The sequence below is a fragment of the Balaenoptera musculus genome, chromosome 3 (genome assembly GCF_009873245.2).
Source record: "Balaenoptera musculus isolate JJ_BM4_2016_0621 chromosome 3, mBalMus1.pri.v3, whole genome shotgun sequence".
Taxonomy (NCBI): Eukaryota; Metazoa; Chordata; class Mammalia; order Artiodactyla; family Balaenopteridae; genus Balaenoptera; species Balaenoptera musculus.
The window spans coordinates 82,299,298-82,318,872 of record NC_045787.1 but is presented as its reverse complement, the minus strand read 5'-3'; the positions used below and the strand labels follow the sequence as shown (position 1 = coordinate 82,318,872).

General features: G+C 37.2%; 1 protein-coding gene across 9 annotated transcripts in view; it reads right to left on the bottom strand.

The window, feature by feature from the left end:
• PAM (peptidylglycine alpha-amidating monooxygenase) overlaps positions 1-19,575 on the bottom strand; it is a 281,560-nt gene that overhangs the window by 98,681 nt on the left and 163,304 nt on the right. For all 9 annotated transcript variants that reach the window (XM_036849091.1, XM_036849095.1, XM_036849092.1 and 6 more), the window contains 2 exons: positions 16,214-16,271; positions 4,148-4,235 (listed from right to left, as the gene is read on the bottom strand). In XM_036849091.1, the coding sequence (XP_036704986.1) occupies positions 4,148-4,235; positions 16,214-16,271 (146 nt within the window). The remainder of the gene's footprint in view (positions 1-4,147; positions 4,236-16,213; positions 16,272-19,575) is intronic.

Here is a 19,575-nt window from a genome sequence, read left to right as displayed (position 1 = left end):
AAGTTTGGGAGGCATTTCGTGACCAATTTGTCCCATGTTGCTAGGGATGCTCATTCCCAGACCAGGCAAATATTTTGTTGATAGGCCACTCAATGTGCTATTACTGGACTGGGTCCTGTTAACAGTGGCCAAAAGCCTCTGGACCATCTGTCTTACGAAGCTGTTATGGTTCAGGATATGGTTTCCTCTTGTTGCTTTTTCCCATATCTGGAGTTACACTATTACAATCATTGATCTTATAGGACTATATATTTGGTCAATGGTTTCAAGTCGCCTAATCATCATTAATTTTATCTGAGGCTCAGTCATATATTTGGTAGCATAAGAAACAATTATCTTGTAAAATAGGCAGAATACAAATAATATTGCTAGTGACATGAATAAGGTCATAGGTGAGTATTTAAGCTAAGGACTTACACTAGGTGTAGCCCAGCATCTCCCAGATTGTCTGACCAGTCAGTTCTGCACCAATCTCTATCGTTAAGGAAAATGATAATTGCCACTGTACATAAGGTTTACCAAAGATGTCTGCACGTACAAGGTGAGTGGTGGGTCATCGTGAGCCCTGACAGGATTGAGGAAGGAATGTTATCTTCTAAAGAAGTACACGGCTGTTGCCAGAAGAAGAAAAATTGATCTTTATGATTTGACCAGATATTTCTGTCATTGGGGAGGTATGATTAACGCATAATGCAGATGCACAATGCACACTAGAGGGGAGGGAGGAGGCCAAAGGGCAGAGAAAAAATTTATGTTTAAATTTTTCTTGTCTTGCCTTAAAATGTGAATTTTTATTCGCATCATGGTGTTAAAATATCCTCTTTGCTTTATCTTCTTTCACTAAAACAGCTTTGTATTCTCAAAATGATTTCCTTAGGGTATGAATGATTTCTTGATATTCTTACACATCAAAAGCCACTACTGGTATCATAACCAAAAATATATGTGAAAGTCTAGGAATCTTCATTTAAGTACTGTCTATATCTTGGAGCAACTGAAGAATAGATTTGCAACTACAGAATGAGTGTGATAAAGTCCATGACTCAATGCAGAAAAATACTGCAAGGCTTTTGACACTGATAGATTTTTGTTATTAGTGTTATAATTCAGGTGGGAGGATAAGAGGCTAAGCAGTTGGAAAACATCCGCTGACTGTCCCCAGGGCTGAGCCTGAGTGGCATCGGGGGCAGGGAGTAGAGGATGCTTCTGTGAAGCAACTGAAAAGTTCAGCCCATGAAATATGCTGTAAGCTCTAATGCTTTAAAGAGGCATGGATTTTGCCAAATATTGGGGGAGAAAAAGCCTATCCCATTTTTAAATGGAGAATAAGGCTGGATTGTTAAAGCCAGGTCACTGGAACAGTTTTACTTAATGTACATTTACTAGTTTGCATATTGAACAGATCCTATATATGTAGTAAAAAGACCCTACTTTTAAGTGTTAGATGAACACTTTGAGTTGGTTAAAAGCTCAAAAGTTTATTGTCCTTGGTGTACGGTTATAAAGTCGATTATAACTACTCTATAGATTAACAGGGAATATGTGCTGCAAGGCAGATTTTAAAAATCCATTTGAAATGACATGGGTATAGGGACTCCCCTGGTGGTCCAGCGGTAAAGAACCCGCCTTCCAATGCAGGGGACGTGGTTTTGATCCCTGGTCGGGGAACTAAGATCCCACATGCCGCAGGGCAATTAAGCCCTGCGCCACAACTACTGAGCTCTCACCCCTCAACGAGAGAGCCCGTGTGCTGCAAACTACAGAGCCCACGCACCCTGGAACCCACACGTCACAACTAGAGAGAGAAAATCCACGTGCCACAACCAGAGAGAAGCCAACACGCCACAATGAAGAGCCCGCACCACAACGAAAGATCCTGCATGCCTCAACAAAGATCCCACGTACCACAACTAAGACCTGACGCAGCCAGAAAAAAAATAAAGAAAATAAATAAAATAATTTAAAAAATAAACAAAATGACATGGGTATAATGTCATTAAGAATTCTAATTATTCAGTGATGCAACTCAATGGCAAAACACAGTGGCCTGTCTGCTTGAGGTGAGTTATTAACAAGTGCAACTTACTCATGTCTCCAACTCCTAATAAAGATGTCTTTCCAATCTGACTCAGCATTTGTATGCAATTTATATTCATAGAATTATGGAATTTTAGAGCACAGAGGAGTTCTATAAATGATCTAGTGTTAGTCCCTTGCTAAAATGAAAAAATCAAGGCCAGCCCACATGGGATAAATAATTTACCCATGGAATCTAGACAGTTAGCTACACGTTCACTCTATAATGCTGTCTTTCAAGTAGTAATTTTAGCAAAAAAAATACGTGCAGCAATTACTTTACTCAAAATTGCTGTTTTCACTCTCACGTTTCTCTTTGAATTCTCTCTTTCCCCAACCTGGAAGTCTTTTGGAAATATATTTTACAAACTTAATTTCAAAATAGTATATTTAAGAATATTAATATTTTAAAGGAGGCAACATAATGTGTTTGCTCTGATATTCCCTTAACATGAGAACGGTGAACTACGCTTAGTTCATTTTATATAATTTTTCTTAACAATTAGGGCCATAATAACATTTAAGTGATGTTTTATTTTTTCACTCATTCTCTTGAACCAAGAGAATCTGCTAAAGCAGGTTTTAAAAGCTTACATTCCCTCTAGCCATTTTCACTAATTCTAGTTCAAAGGTAAATATTGCTAATTTCACAAGAAATATTTTTAAAACATAAAGACCAAAATGTGTGATTTGCTGAATAAGATTCAGAAAAGGCTGTCACAGAATAATCTTTTAATGCCAGGATTTTATTTACAAAAATTTACTGAAGAGCAAAAACAGGAATGTTGATATCAAACGGTATTAACTGTGATTTGCTGACTCCATTTTTATATAAACCCAGTCATGTGAGCTGGGTTCCCATGTGATACGCCCCTTTCATCAAATAACTTAAGCCTATTAACAAATGCTTTGATGGTACTTGGTCCATGGAGATTTCCACTAATTGCCCTGTGCTTTTAACACTTCCAAATACATATTACAATTGTTTATTATAAAAATGACTAGAAAGCAGTCGCTGCATGCCTCAAATCAGCCTGATGAATATTAGGATGCACAGAGAAAGGTCTATCAGTCTACATGATTATGCAGGGGCAGGACCACAGAACAGATCCCTTTCCAGTGCAAAGCAGGACACAACAGTCATTCTGGATTGTTAAATATGTAACAGAGATTCTGCCTATACGTGCAAAAGATGAGGCTTAAAACACACGGCTGTTTTCAAAGATCACTGATCTTCATGAACTACCAAAGAATAAAATGAAAGGGAAGATCTCAAGCCATAATTATGCTGTAAGCTTCTGGGGGTAGAAAATTATTTATCCTAGAACATCCCACAGCACCTGCTGCAGTTCTGGCATATAACAGGCATTTAATAGATGTTTATTGATGGTTCAAGACATGATATTAAGATTCACTGCAGTGATTAAATTCTAAAACTGCTACAGTTACTTGAATAAATGGGAGGCACTGTGGTAAAAGAGAAATAACTTTAGATTTGGAATCAAACAACCCAGGGTTCAATCCTGGTGTGACACCAACCAGCTTGTTACCTTGAGCAAGTCACTGAATCTTTGAGCTTCAGACTCCTTGCCTGTAAAGTGGGGACAATAATACCATCTTTGCAAAGACGTTAGGCTAAATTTTAATTTTCATTTTAAATGGGGTATACAGATCACCTAGCACAATGTCCGGGATAAAAGAGTACTCAGTGAATAGATCTGTGGTGCTCTTTGGGTTGAATCATGAACTTAAAGAAATAAACATCAGAGTATCCATTATCTCAATTTCAATCTTTCTTCACAAGCTGTCTCCACCTTGACACACTATCTATGACAACAGACATATATTTATAAAGTCAGTGACAAAGACTGATGGTTGTGTTCCATAGCAGACTAAATAACTGTGATAATCAACCCATGATAACTATGTGATGCAAAAGAACAATATTGTTTTCTAAAAAAGAAATGTTCTGCCTATTTATTAATCAGTTGTAAAATACCTGCAGAGATGCACTTTGTACTTATAAAAAACACATTTTCTCACCCCTCTGTACTATGAACCCATCCCTTACCAGTAATTTTCGGTGGACGCTGGCATATTGCATCCAAAAAGTAGCATATGATGGACAGTATCCATGCTGGCACGGGGTTTGAAGTCAACTGTTAAGAGAAAATGATACATGATCATCAATACAAGTTATACTTCTGTGCACAAGTGTCACAAGAGACCCCAGCATTCAACATTTCAAGTAGCTGTATAACAAAGATATTTTGATGCTCTTATGACAGAATGCTCTGGTTGTATAAATTATCTTATTCCTTAAGATGAACATGATTTGATAATTTAATTTAGTAGGATAATAAACTATTATATAACAGAAGAGAAAATAATAGGCTGAAACTACAGATGTACACACACATTAATGAAAGCCCCCTTTTAAAGTGATGAGAGCATTGTGTGGGTATAACATGAAAGCTCCAGGCTACGTATTCACAATATATTTCCTTCCAGAATTCGGTAGAGTTCTGAGCACCATACAATACTGCACAACACTGCACTGAAACAGAAGCCACAGTGAGTGGTCAGAACATAAGCAAAAGGATTCAGAACACAAATTTATTACCATCTTAAAATAACAGCAGCCACTGGATTGTGATATGGAGAAACAAGTTACTAGAAAAGAAAAGAAAAGTGGAAAATGTATCTTTACAAAAATACACAAGAAGAAAAATGTCCTGGGTGAGTACTGTGCACTTGTTAAAGGGAAACTGAAACTTACACGTTGTCATTTCTCTTTTTGTCCTAATAATAGTGGTTGAAAGACATTAAAATAAACAAAAGTCAGTTCAGAGGTTGAACAAAGAAAAATCAGGGATAAGTTATATCATTTAGTATGATCAATACCGAGCATGAGCTTTCTTTCCTGGTTTGGGTGTGGCTCATCCCCTTTTGTCCACATTCAAAATGCTGCCCGACCGGGCAGTTTTCAAGTCACCTTTACACATAAAAATGTTAAATAGTCTAAAATGATCTTGAGTCTTGGGTGTGTGCAAAACTGCATCTTTTAGCTCTTTTTGTCTATTTGATAAAATTAATAAAACACCTTTTATTGCTGAAATATGTATCTGAGACATATGTATTTACAAAATAAAAGATGTTCTACATCAAACTATAGCACCATGGCTTGCACAGTGTGGCTGATCAGAAAACACAAGGTGCCTACTGTGAGCCATCTTGACTCCCAACTTTCATGGAAAATAAAAAGCCTTTCATTTACTGCACTGAAAATAAGAATTTAAAGCCTAGAAATCACATCTTGAGATTTTCATACTGCTATTTAAAAAACCAACAAACAGAGGTTAGCTGGAAAATGGACTTGATATAACTTGAAGCTTCGTTTTCTGTTACCAAAGAATATAGTAAGCCTAGGAAACTGAAGAAGACACTTTGGAAGGAAAGAAACAATTAGAAATTACAATAGTTCCCAAATCATAGAAAATCATATCATTACCAAGCCTAAATTTGTTACAAAAGAAATGGAAGAGGGATTCTACCTCCATAGGCTCGCTCTCAAGTTGAGTGCGGGATTTCTTTCCCGCCTTCCAGAACCCTCCCAGGGGATCATTCCTCTAAGGAGGCATATTGAAAAGGCCCAGAGGTGGGAGTACCTAGCCTTTGTCTTTTACTCACTTTACATTTATTTTGGTATGTGATGCAATTTGCTATCTTATATTCATTTTTTTAAAATTAATTAATTTATTTATTTATTAATTTTGGCTGTGTTGGGTCTTCGTTTCTGTGCGAGGGCTTTCTCTAGTTGCGGCGAGCGGGGGCCACTCTTCATCGCGGTGCGCGGGCCTCTCACTATCACGGCCTCTCCCGTTGCGGAGCACAGGCTCCAGACGCGCAGGCTCAGTAGTTGTGGCTCACGGGCCTAGCTGCTCCGCGGCATGTGGGATCTTCCCAGACCAGGGCTCGAACCCGTGTCCCCTGCATTGGCAGGCAGACTCTCAACCACTGCGCCACCAGGGAAGCCCCTTATATTCATTTTTATCAAATGGCTTCTATCATTCTATGGATGTCTATAACTTTTTGGTCCGATTAAATCTACCTCCCACTCTTTTTTTTTTTTTTTTAAATATATATCCCTATGCCAGTCTATGAGGGGCTGTCAAATGAGAGGCTGGCTCCTCTGCTTTTTCAGAACCTATGTAGATGATCATAGGGTTCCCATCCCCCTTAGATTCTTTGATTATGGGTGGATTATATTAATAGGTTTCCCATGATTGAATCATTCTGGGAATTTTGGTAATAAATCAACATGGCCACGCCCATTTTATCAAGAATTAAACTGTTGGATGAAAAACAATGTGAGTTCGAGGTGTCAGCTAAAAATCCAGGTGTAATGATCCAGCAGAAGATTGGAATTCCGTAACTCTTATTCAAGGAAGAGATCAGAGAATTACATATTTGGGAATCACTCAAAAATTGAACCCTGAAGCCATGAGGGTAAACAAAAGCACCAAAGGTGATAGTAGGAACCACAGCTAAGGCTCAGGACAGTTTTAGGGAAAGCCCTGAGCTGTCAGGGTCTGTGTAGGAGACCCTAACAGTGTTTTGGGTTCTTTTTTCTTTTTTTTTTCTTTTTTTTAATATTAATGCAGTGTGTGTACTGTTGTGAAACAAAGCAAAAACCTTTTTGAAAGAAGAGTGGGCTACCATTAAATTTAAAAAGTCAAATATTAAGCAAAAGATTCAGGTAAGGACAGAGAAGAGACCTATTGGGAGAAGAATAGATCATGAAGACAACAACATACAGTCTCTGTGGCTTTTCACTAGGAAGGGAAGCCAAAAGTTTTGCTTGGGCCCCTGCTTATGCAAGAGGATCTTCTCATTGTCCTTTGTAGAGGGCAAACATTATTCAAAGTATAACTTCTCTAGCCATTTTCTGATTTTTTTTTCTTCTCTGACATACTATTTTAAGAACCACTTATTTGTTCCACAGTGAACTCTTAGTAGACATGTGTTTAATTTTAGTTTCTATAGTGAGAAAGAAATCAATATCTTTAAGTGGTAGTAAAAGAAAATCTCTCAAAGTTCCCTCTCATAAAAACTTATTCTCACTGACTCATACATTCCTCCAGAAACTCAAGATCTAATTTAAATGCCAAGTAAATTATTGGTATAGAGTGAAAACAAACAACTAACCATCTTTTTCATCTCCTAAAGAAAGAGTATAATATCAAACTATTCATATAATTGTAACTGAAAGTAAAATTCATTGCAAGTTGAAATGAAAAACACGTCCAGCAAAAGAAATGTCATATCAAAATGTAAATCTAAACCAAACAGCAGATGCCATAAAATAGAGCAAAGATAAAGCAGGACTTGGACAATTTCACTGAAGGGCCTGCTGCCAGTAGTGGGCAGAGGTCAACTGGGAAAAGATTAGGCTGACAGGTCCATTTCCTGGGTTTGTACCACTCCTACTTATTATTCCTGCCTTTGCAAAATAAGACCCCACCCCTAGGGAATAAGAATAATATCCACTGAGCACAGGATACACAGATAACTATGCTAGAGATTTCAACATTACACAAAATATAATATGGAAAAATATTTAAAAATCACATCTTAAATTCCCCCTTCTTTCTTTTTCTCCCATCATACACCAAAAGAAATAAAGGATCCAAGGGGAAGGGAGCTAGAGGATAATAATGAAAACAACTGCATTTAAGTGTGTGATTCTGACAGGCAGAATAAACAAAGGCAGCCTTGGGATGGTGACAAACAGGCAAAAACCACAGCCTTGCGAGAATGCAAGGGTGTACTATATCCGATAAGATTAAACGTGCCACTGACTCTTCTAACTCAATAATAAGATGGCAGTTGCTTAAGTGGAAATGGTTCTTCAGCCTCAATGGGTGTTAGCAGTTCAGACGGCCTGATGGATAAAACCAGGGAAAATTTTATAGGCAAGTAAGTGCGAGTGAGTCCTGGGAACCAAATACTTTTGAAGGACTAAGACTCCAGAAATAGTGACTCAAGCACATTAATTAAAGGAAATGTGATAATACTGCAAGTGCATAGGTTGGAGGATTTCTCAAAGAATAATGTCATCTGAAATGAAAGACTTGAAAGTACATGTGTGGTTGACATATTGAGCAGAGAGATAACTAGGTCTATTTTCTGGAGTTCTAAGCAAAATTTGTTCTAACTGCATGAGCTTGTTCAGGATTTATGGCCTCTTTTAGCTAACATCAGACTACAATCAGGGCCATAAAATTTTCTAAAAATGTGACCTGGGAGAGAATTTCATTTAGCACTTGGCTTTCTCTCCATTTTTCCCTTCCAAGTGGATATCCAGGTCTGCATGTCAAATTTTGATGTATCTGCCAGACCTAGGACGTGGAAATATTTCAAAGAACTCACATAGTCAAATGGAGGAATATGCAATTTAGGAGATATCTATGTACACATATAACCAACCCCAAAATACCACTGGAAATGGTAGGAACACCCTTTTTAGCCAAAGGAAGGCAGTAAAGAAATACTACAGACCATGGATAATTAACCTATCGAATAAAAAAGAACTGACTTGCAAATGCAAGTTTGAATCTCCAAAACTTAGGCACTCCTGAATTGTTACCTATATATATCATCAGAGAAAACTGTTAACTTTATTTCTTTTTTCTTCTTAGTGGAATCATATTACACACAGTAAACAGCTTATTTCATATACTGTGGATATTTTTACATGTTATTAAACATTTTTTGTCAATGATACTTTTCAGCTAGTGCTGTGCATTAGAATTATCCTATGGAGTTTGTTAAAAATACAAGTGCTCAGGGTCAATCCTAGATCAGTCCTGCCCCTTCCCCCATCAATATCTTATTTGAATCTCCAAAAGTTGTTCCAGGCAAGTGTGTCTTTGCAAAATTTCAAAGGTGAATCAGAGGTGATTCTGACAACAGTCGACATTTTCAGTGGCAGTGGCTGAATATATTCTATTACGTGAGCATATGCAGAGTTTACTCAACTTAATTAACTTGGGTTGTATAGCTCTTTTAAATGTACAGAGTAAACAGTAAAAACAAGGTTTCTTTTAAAACGAATTTATAAATGTTTCTGAAGGCAAAAATTAGTTGATCCTTTAGAATTGTTTTATTAAAAGAGATCATTGGAACTGTACATTACGTCAGGCAGTTTTAGCTGTATCACCTAAAATCGTTTTAGGGCTGAGGTCTGAAGCAAGCATACAAATGGAACCTCTGGTATGTTCATGTCTGTGATAGAGTCCGTTTTCTAATAATCCTAGTGCTTTCAAGCCATTTTCAATATTGAGAAAATAGAGAGGTGTAAGGTTCAAGGAACAATAATGTAAAAGAGTTGTCATAATTTTTAAAAAATTATCAGTTCCCCAATCTTAATATCACTCCCATAAATATTTCTTTATTTCCAAAAAATAAAGATTATACTTCAGAAACCATTCATAGGAACTGAAGATAATGCTCTAAATTGCAATTTAAGTGTAGGCTATGATCAACCTTAATGTTCATAATCTTGCAGTTGGGCAAGAAAAGTTCAGACAAATGTAAAGCTCACAGCAGCGGAGTCCATTTGGCTGCATGTTGAAAACCCACAGCAATGGCATATTATATTACCTTCTGCTGGCTTTCTGCAAACCATAAAGCAATTCTACACTAAAATAAAGACCTCTGCTTGAACATTTTTAATCAGAAAGTTTAATAGAAAAGTTGTCGTTAGCTCTCGCTAGCTTGGACAATGTTATACAATTCAGAAAGAATCCTTAGTGTGGTTTATGAGGACTTTAAGCTGCTGTTGCCAAATTAACCAAGAAATAAGACACCCAAGCAAGGCTATAAATTGAACATAAATTTCAAGTGAAATAATCCTTACCGCTGAATAAAGGAATTTCAGCACAAAAAGAATTAAACTTCTAGATGAAATACCTTTTAAAATGGAACTTTCTGGTATATGTCAGAACCAACTAAACAGTCGATAAATAGACTTTACCAGCCAGACTATGCAAGATAAAATAGCATAAGCTTCATTAAGCCCTGTTTTTGTAATGTCATCTCTGTAATATCCCCCTATTAATTTCCCACAGAATCAAATCCACATTCCCCTCTTGCCTTTCCAGAATATCGCAGCAGTCTCCGATTCCGCTACATTTCCAACAAGACAACCTCCAACATACACTCTGGGCTCTCACTGGCTGCCCTTCTCACCTAGCAACCATAACCACTAACGTTTACTGAGGGCTTACCCTGTGCATGGCTCATTTACTGCTCACAGCCACCCTATGAGTCTGGTCCTTTCCCCCTCAAACAGAGGAGCCTGAGTAACAACCGCCCATGGCCATGCAGCCAGCAAGTGGCCAGGCTCATGCGTGTGCCCAGTACGCTCCTTCCGTGCTCATATGGTTGGCAGCTGGAATATTCTCCTCCTTCTGCAGATCCAAATAGACCGTTTTCCCAGACCCAGATCAAACACTGCCATCTCTCTCATGAAATTTTCTCTGACTAAAACAGTTCACACTGGTCTTTTGAGAGTTGGCCACTGAAACTGTCCCCACTGAAATAGCTGAAATGGATACTTCAGAATGACTGTCAAAATGCCAAGAACCCCTAGACACTGAAGGACGTTTTACACCTCAAACCTGATCCAACCCTGGGCTTTCGGAATTGGCCATTTTCTGGGGAGTGGGGAAGGGTGGCATTTTGACATTACTGCATTAAAATAGCTTTGTCAACATGTCAGTTACTTTTTGATGACCTCTAGATGCACTGAATTGAAGACATTCCTAAGTCTCAGCTTCATAAAATATAATGAAATGGTTCCTACCCCTCTTCTCTTTTTTATTACCTGACAAAACTCTGGGGGCTTGGGGGGGGGGTGTCATGTTGGAAATGTGGGTATTTGGGTGACCAAAGGATAGAGGACATTTAAGAAATATGCTGAGACAGAGTGTATAGCAACAGCTTCTCCTTATTGATTATGACCAAGCAAATGAGGTTTTAGCCACTCATCAGAGACCTCCAGTACAGTGTATCTTATTGGTGCTATTTCAGCTCTCTCCAAGTAGCTTTCACTAAGAAACTAGAATAGCCTCCGAGTGTGGCTGCTGGGAGGTACCCAACGGTCATGTGGAAGTCAGAGACTAAATTATTCATGTTGGAGAAAATCCTAGGTGAAGAGAGAAGGGAACGTATATGCAGTCAATTAATTGGAAGCAGAAAGGTGACAGAATGATTGCATTGGGATGGGGACTCACACACACACCCCCTTCTATTTACTGCTGTCAAAGCCGTAAAATGTGGATAAATGAGCACTGAACCCTGCCAGACCTTGGTCTTTACAGTCATGCTATGTAGCTGACCCATAAGCATGATCAAAATCAGATTGCTTCTGTAGTTTTTGAAGTATCCCAACATCACCTTAACATGTGCTTTGTTTAAGACAGGTCACATTTGGAAATATTCAAGTCTAACTGTACAATTCTGCAGTAGGAATTGTTTCACGTTCAACAGAGAAGTCCAAGGAAATGAAAAGCAATGAATCATTAGATTAATTTTCATCTATTTCTAAATTCAATGCTTCTATCTGATTTGTATAGTGCAATTTGATAGATAGGGACCTGCCATCATTCACTAAGGAAAAGACACATTTATTTACTGGTCATCCATGTGAGGGAAAGCAAGTGGATGAAGATGACAGTCAAATTTCTTGGCTGAGTGGGCTGCTGTCACAGCCAATTCTTCTGAGTGTCTATAAAACACCTTTTAGACAGCAACACAGTTCAGTGGTCAAATGTAGATTTTATCATACCCTCACCCATTCCAGTTCTGTGGTTCTTTATTAAAACAACAAACAAAAGCAGTGCTCTAGGGAAAGCTATAATTTTGTTCAGAATATGAAAATTATACTTATCTTCATTATAGTATTTTCTCAAACACCTACTTTAATTCATATTTAATAATTCAATGCTAACATATAAACACATCAAACATGCTGGACAGGCTTATATGTATATATTACAGGCATACGCACATGAAATTCCATGATAATTGTGATGGTATCTTCTCAAAATTAAGAAATATATTTATTTAAATGAGTTACATAATTAGTCACACAAGTGTAAAAATTATAAATTACTCAAATGCAATTTTGGCTTTTACCACCATCAAGAGAGGTTGTTTTAGTCCTAATAAGCAGTCTTTTTGTAATTTTCTTCAGAAATTTGAAAAGCAAAAGAAGAAAGTCCTTTTTATATGTTGTAACATTTGTATTCTTGTCTTCTAGAATTCTGCCAGGCTGTGATTTCCTTGAATTTGTATCATACTACATCTCCACTGCCTAGCCCAATAACTGGCACACGGCAGAATTTTAAAAGTTTGCTAAACTATTTACAATAGCCAGGCCATGGAAGCAACCTAAATGCCCATCAACAGATAAACAGATAAAGAAGATGTGGCACACATATACAGTGGAATATTACTCAGCCATAAAAAGAAATGAAATTGAGTTATTTGTAGTGAGGTGGATGGACCTAGAGTCTGTCATACAGAGCGAAGTAAGTCAGAAAGAGAAAAGCAAATACCGTATGCTAACACATATATATGGAATCTAAGAAAAAAAAAAAGAAAAGAAATAAATGGTACTGATGAACCTAGTGGCAGGGCAAGAATAAAGACGTAGATGTAGAGAATGGACTTGAGGACACGGGGCGGTGGGGGGGAAGCTGGGGCGAAGTGAGAGTAGCATTGACATATACACACTACCAAATGTGAAACAGCTAGTGGGAAGCAGCTGCATAGCACAGAGAGATCAGCTTGGTGCTTTGTGACCACCTAGAGGGGTGGGATAGGGAGGGTGGGAGGGAGACACAAGAGGGAGGGGATATGGGGATATATGTATACATATGGCTGATTCACTTTGTTGTACAACAGAAACTAACACAGTACTGTGAAGCAATTATACTCCAGTAAAGATCTATTAAAAAATTTTTTTTAAGTTTGCTGAATTTATGAACAAGTGCCTTTCTTAAAAAACAATTATTTCGTTATATTCAAATGAGTATAATTTAAGACAAAAGAGTAAATTGTTTACTATTCAATATGTTGCCTTATAAAATGGCCAAACAAAACACTTTTTTAGGGTCCACTCATGTATAAGGAAGCAATTACTGAGTCCCTACCATATCCTGTGGCACATATCCTGCTGGCATTTGAAAATTTTAAGGGCACAGATAATGAAAACAGAAGGTATAAAATGATAAGTGTCTTAAAAAAAGTGAACAAAGTTTTATAGGTGTTTACAAGTCTTCATTTTTAACCATATTTAATCTTATGATAAGGCACCCTGAGACCCAGAATTTCAGACAACGCACAAAAAAGCCAAAATTTCATTCATGGAAAAGCCTTGGTTACCCAACAACTAAAACTTTCACTTTGGGAATTGGGATAAGCTATGTATAATCACCCTCCCAACATATAACCTGTATATCCAAGCCCTTTGCCTTCTGCAAATGTTTAAATCTTCATGTGTATTGGGTTTTATTTCGTAAGATGGTTTGAGGTTTATTTTACTTTTTGGCAGAACTGACCAGAGTGTTCCCAGTAGGGAATGAAGGTAAGGGAATGAAAGAATAATTGTTTTTAATGTGAGGAAGACAGAGATGTGTGATTGCTGTATTTCAGCTCCTTCTATCCATTTGATAACTTCTTCCCTTTATCCCCTGTATCACTATCCCCACACCTAAATCTGTTATGATTTAAATGGCATACATGCAGGGAGCACATATATAGTAAAAGCTTCTTAACCTCTCTGACCTTCTGTTTCTTTTTCTCTAAAATGGCTTAAGTACGCTTAGTTTTCAGTATCTTAGTGTCTGGCAAGTCCTCAGTAAACGAAGGCTGGTGGCGGGCTGGTTATAGGAACGAGCATTCCTATAATAGGACAAACTACTGCCCTAGCGCCCGATTAAATCACAGACACAGATGTTCCTGTCTCTGTTTCTCTATATAAAATAGGACAACCTACAGGGCTGTCCTAAGAATTAATGAGATTATACACGCAAATTTTTCCTTACTTATTCCCTTATATAGATCGTTGTTGGTACTTCTCTTTGGTTTTCAATTTTCCAGTTCTATTTTGCCTACACCTAAACTTCTGTGGTTGCTGAATTATGTAAACAACGGTAACCACAAATCTCCTGGGGGTAGTATATTAAAGGACTAACACTGAAGGTGAAATAATCATGTTTTGAACAGGTGACAAAATGTTGAGTATTCATGCAATCCTCCCAGCAATAAAGTATAGAAGAAATACTGAAAATAGTTATAATTCTTATAAGATCCTTTAAGGATCCTAGAACTGGAAACAGTTTAATCTTAGATGAGAGTTGCCTAAGAAAAATGGACAAATGTTTAACACCTGGTTGTAATGTAGCCCTTTATGTGTTTCCTGTGAATATTTTTCTTGACTGAATATATTGACTTGTACTTTCAATTTTAAGTTATGTGAAAGTAAACACATTTATATTAGGAGAGCAATAACACATTCCAGGATATATATTTATAGGCCTTAGAGTCACCAGCTCTGAAATCATTTACTACCACTACCTCCAGAAACAAGCCAGTAACCGATTAATGTGAGACCTGTAATACTGGTCTGAAACACGACTACCATATTTATACAGGTGTGTAGAGGGGCCTTCTCTTCAAAAGCAGGAGGAAGAAAGTCTACTCCTGAACTTGGACAAAGAAAATATAAAATTAGTAAAGAAAAACTTCAGGTACAGTTCCTTTTTATTAGTAAACATTATTTTCTCCTAAGCTATCAAATATGTGGACATGAAATTGAGGAAAGCTTTACTGTTAATATTTTAATTATGAATTTATATCTTAAATCACTTTTGGTGTTAACTCAAAGCACGACAATTAGGAACTTAAATTATTTTTCTCCCTTTAAAGTTAAAGTTCAGGATCTGGAAGCACCATACTTCCTAACTTTTTTCCTGGTAATGTTCAATTGTACATAAAGGAACATCACTCAGGCAATGTTCAACTTCCCAAGGTCTGACTTATTTTTAGGAGTTAACTATGGAGCAAATTTTGTTTAGAGTGTTGATACAGGTTGTATTTTCTGTTGCAATTGCCACAAAAGTGTGTGAAAAAAATAGATGCACATTGTTCTGGCTTTGAAGATCTATAATGTATTTTCCTGTGGGGAACACCTCATGAAAGTTCATCCTCAGATGGCCCCAAGGCTACTGTACACATTTTACAATTCATATAATAGCCATTTCAGACAGCCCACTTGAAAATTAGTTTCAAGGGAACAAAGTACAACTCTCATTACCATCACTTTCTCTCCAAAATCAACGTCTCAAAGCAGAAAAACAAGGGACGGGGGCAAATCCATGAATAATTTGCCAATCACATGTCTTCCCTAAACAGTTAAATGTCTGTCATAAGGGATGTTTAAATTAAAACCACCTAGATGAAAACAGATGGTGCTCTGTCACATTTTCTACCTGATTTAAAGGCTCAGCTGGGGAAGGAGCTGTCATTTAAGAACCCTCTTATTCTATAATATAGACAACAGAACTGAGGTTCCTTGTCCTCCCTCCCTCCCTCTCTCTTTCCCTTCTTTCCTTCTCTCATTCACTCCTACTTTCATTCTTTCCTATCCATCTACTTGTCTGACAGGTAAAATCTTACATTCCCCAATGTTGATTCTGAGTGCAGTCGATTTATAGCATGAACCAGCAGGTATATAGACTCTGTTGAGTGGAGCGGAATTAAGCATCCAGCCACAGACAGAAAGCCAATACTCTACAAATGGGACCACATGGCATTGGGAGCCATCGACATCTGCATGCAACTCCTTAACTACTATTACTCATAAGTCTCTCCAGATACAGTTTGTAATCTTGTCTCTCAGTGGCTCACTGGTTTGTTTCTGCATTAGGCATTATAAATGCATTTTTAGAAACTGACAGTAAAAGATTAATATGCTCATAACCATCAAAGAGAACCTTTCACTGATTTCCAATAGCTGCCCTTCCTTCACCTGCCCACCCCTCCACACCATCCAATTAATACTTACTCACGAAGGCTTCCTCATCCATTGGCAAATGCATTGACATGCAGAAGTACGTATCAGACTGTTAAAGAAAGAAAGATACAAAATATGAATTAAACTGCTGCTAGTAAAGAAGAAATAACTCGTAAAAGCATGGGCTCTATGACTGAAAAAGAACTACTGGTCCAGTGAGGTGAAGTTGTCTGCCAAATGCTGGGTGCCAGGTTAATGGAAGGGCTAAGCCTAGAACTTAGGTTCCCTAAACATTTTTCTATGATTCTTTCCTAAACGACGTCAAATCCTATTTATAAAACCAATTATCATGAGTAATATTTCTAGTACTGTCACAGTTAAAAGGCAACATTTTAAATGCTTCTATATAAAGTAAAACAATTCAATGCATTTGACTTTAAAATGGTAGGAGTTAGTTTTGATCATCTTTATCATTTGCATAATTAAATATTTAATTTCTTGAATCACTTTACAACTTCCCAAAATATTAATTAAAAAGATACAATGGGGACTTCCCTGGTGGCGCAGTGGTTAAGAATCTGCCTGCCAATGCAGGGGACATGGATTCTATCCCTGGTCCGGGAAGATCTCACATGCCATGGAGCAACTAAGCCCATGCACCACAACTACTGACCCTGTGCTCTAGAGCCAGCGAGCCACAACTATTGAGCCCGTGTGCCATAACTACTGAAGCCTGCACACCTAGAGCCCGTGCTCCGCAACAAGAGAAGCCACCGCAATGAGAAGCCAGCGCACTGCAATGAAGGGTAGCCCCCGCTCGCCACGACTAGAGAAAGCCCAAGCGCAGCAATGAAGACGTAACGCAGCCAAAAAAATAAATTAATTTTAAAAAAGATACAATGAATAAAAGTTGGTTTTAAAATATATTATATTTGGTTGTTCTCCCTTTATTTTTTTTAAAGATTTTTTTTGATGTGGACCATTTTTTTTTAAAGTCTTTATTGAATTTGTTACAATATTGCTTCTGTTTTATATTTTGGTTTTTTGGCCCTGAGCCCTGAGGCATGTAGGAACTTAGCTCCCCAACCATGGACCGAACCCACACCCCTTACACTGGAAAGCGAAGTCTTAACCACTGGAATCCCAAGGAAGTCCCTGTTTTCCCTTACTTTAAAATTTTTATGTAGTGCATTGAAGAAATCAACATTAACTCGTTATTCTTTCTTTTCCAGTTACTAGTCTCTTATCTAAATTGCCATTTTCTACTATCAAATATACTAACATCAAGAATTTTTAGTGATAAAAATTGCAAATTAAGGAGAATGGGCATCTGTTGATCTACGTATTCCACTTCCTTAATGGAAATCCATATGTAGTGAAGTATGTGCTATGATTTATAATATACCCAACACAAATAGAGACTGAACTCATTTAATAATTCATACTTCATGGATTATTACTGCACAGTGGTGGAATCAAGAGACTCCACAAACGTGGATAGAGATAATCTGGGTTTCTCTAAACCTACTGGTCAGCACCAAAAATTGTGAAATTTGTACTTCTTTTTTCATTTCTGTGTTGGCTGGGAAGCAAGGAGATTCAAATACACATCAAAGAAGTATCTTAAAATTTAAAAAATTATAGAAATATGATTCAGTCTTTATTACTGCTTTTATATGTACCATTTCTTCTACTGCAACAAATTGTTTCATTTCTTAAAAGGCTTTATAATTACTTAGATTCACTCTTATTTTGATAAGGAGGAAACAGGCTGGGAAATGTTGAAGGTTGCACAGCAAGAAGGTTAAGCCACATAAATGCTGGAGATGTGACCTCTGTATCCAAAACCCAATATATTGGGTTTGGAAATATATTGGCAAAATACTGCTTAAAGATCTTACCATCATGTACAAGATTGCTCATAAATATTTTTCCAACCTCTGAATTACTAACGTTATAAAACAGACCTACTCTGTTCTGACAGAAATAAGAAATTCAAGATTCCCTTGGTTGAACATCCTGAGCTATGAGTAATTCGGGACTGAAAGATATTTAGTGGCAGACTATAGCTGCTGCTGTTACTAATACTACTTCTAGCCAACAGTTATTGAATTCTTATTATGAGCCAGCCATCGTTCTCAATGTTATATATGTATTGTATCATGTAATAACAAAAACAATCCAATATAGACCCAACAGTATCCATAGATACTATTATTAACTCCTTTAAAGACAGTAAGAGTAAAAATTAGCATTTGTTGAAAGCTTACTATGTGTAAGCACTGCTCTAAGTGCTTTACATGTATTAACTCCTTTAATCCTTAAAACACATTCCCATGACACAGGTACTATTATTATCCCCATTTTATAGATGAGGAAACTGAGGCACACCAAGATTAAGTAGCTTTACTATTCATTCTGGCCAAAACCTGGTAATAGGCAGATAGGCTTCTGAACCCATCTTAGTGCAGTTACTTTAGAAAGCTGGCAATTGTAAATCTTTTCTCTGCCTCTTTGAGTTGTAAATCTTCTATCCAGAACTGTCTTCTCACATCAAGGAGATAGTTCGCAGCCAATGGATGTCCTGCTCTAACTTACATCACTGCCTCCTGTCATAAAGATAGGAGAAGTTTGCTTTTCCTCTGGATAAGTGCCAATCAACAAACCCAGATGGCCTAGTCACATGGACTAACCCCTCCAATCCCCCTCAGTGCCTTTCCCTTAGCACAGCTCAGCCTTTAAAATAAGGTGTCCTGCTTTTTTTTCCAGCAAAGTTGAATTCAGTTCATGCTGGAGCTCCTTCCTTATTTGCAATAGTTTTTATTGAAAAAAATCTGTCCTTCCCACTTTAACTAGTGACCACCTGCACTAACAAGTGTAGGAGCTGGGATCTGAACACAGGCAGTCTGCCTAATGCATCACAGATCACTCAAAGCAATATGAACAATTAATGACTTAGAAGCAAATATGAAACAAAAGTAAATTTAAAGTAGCTAAGCATATATTTAAAACAAGAAATGATCCAAAGGAGCCAAAGGTTGCAATGAAATGCAAACCAAACAAGTTCTTTTAAATTTGTACTTATAATTTTGGTGTTTTATTTTATCTTTGATTTTATTATAAGCCACCTCAAGTTGTTTTTGGAATAGAGAAGTTATGGGCATAAACAGGTACGCCAAATTCAGCAAGTTTGTTCTTTTGATTAAAAAAAAACTAAGCACAATAATGGTTACATATACAGAATAAAGAAAACTACTTTTTGTACTCAGAATTGATCAGAACCGTATTATAATTCTTGCTCTTATCATCAGCTGCATAATTTTAAGTGGCAGAACAACTTGGGAATGTCTTTCTTCTATAGATTTATATTTCTTGGCTTATAACTTCTCTAATAATAAGAATGTGTTCAGATT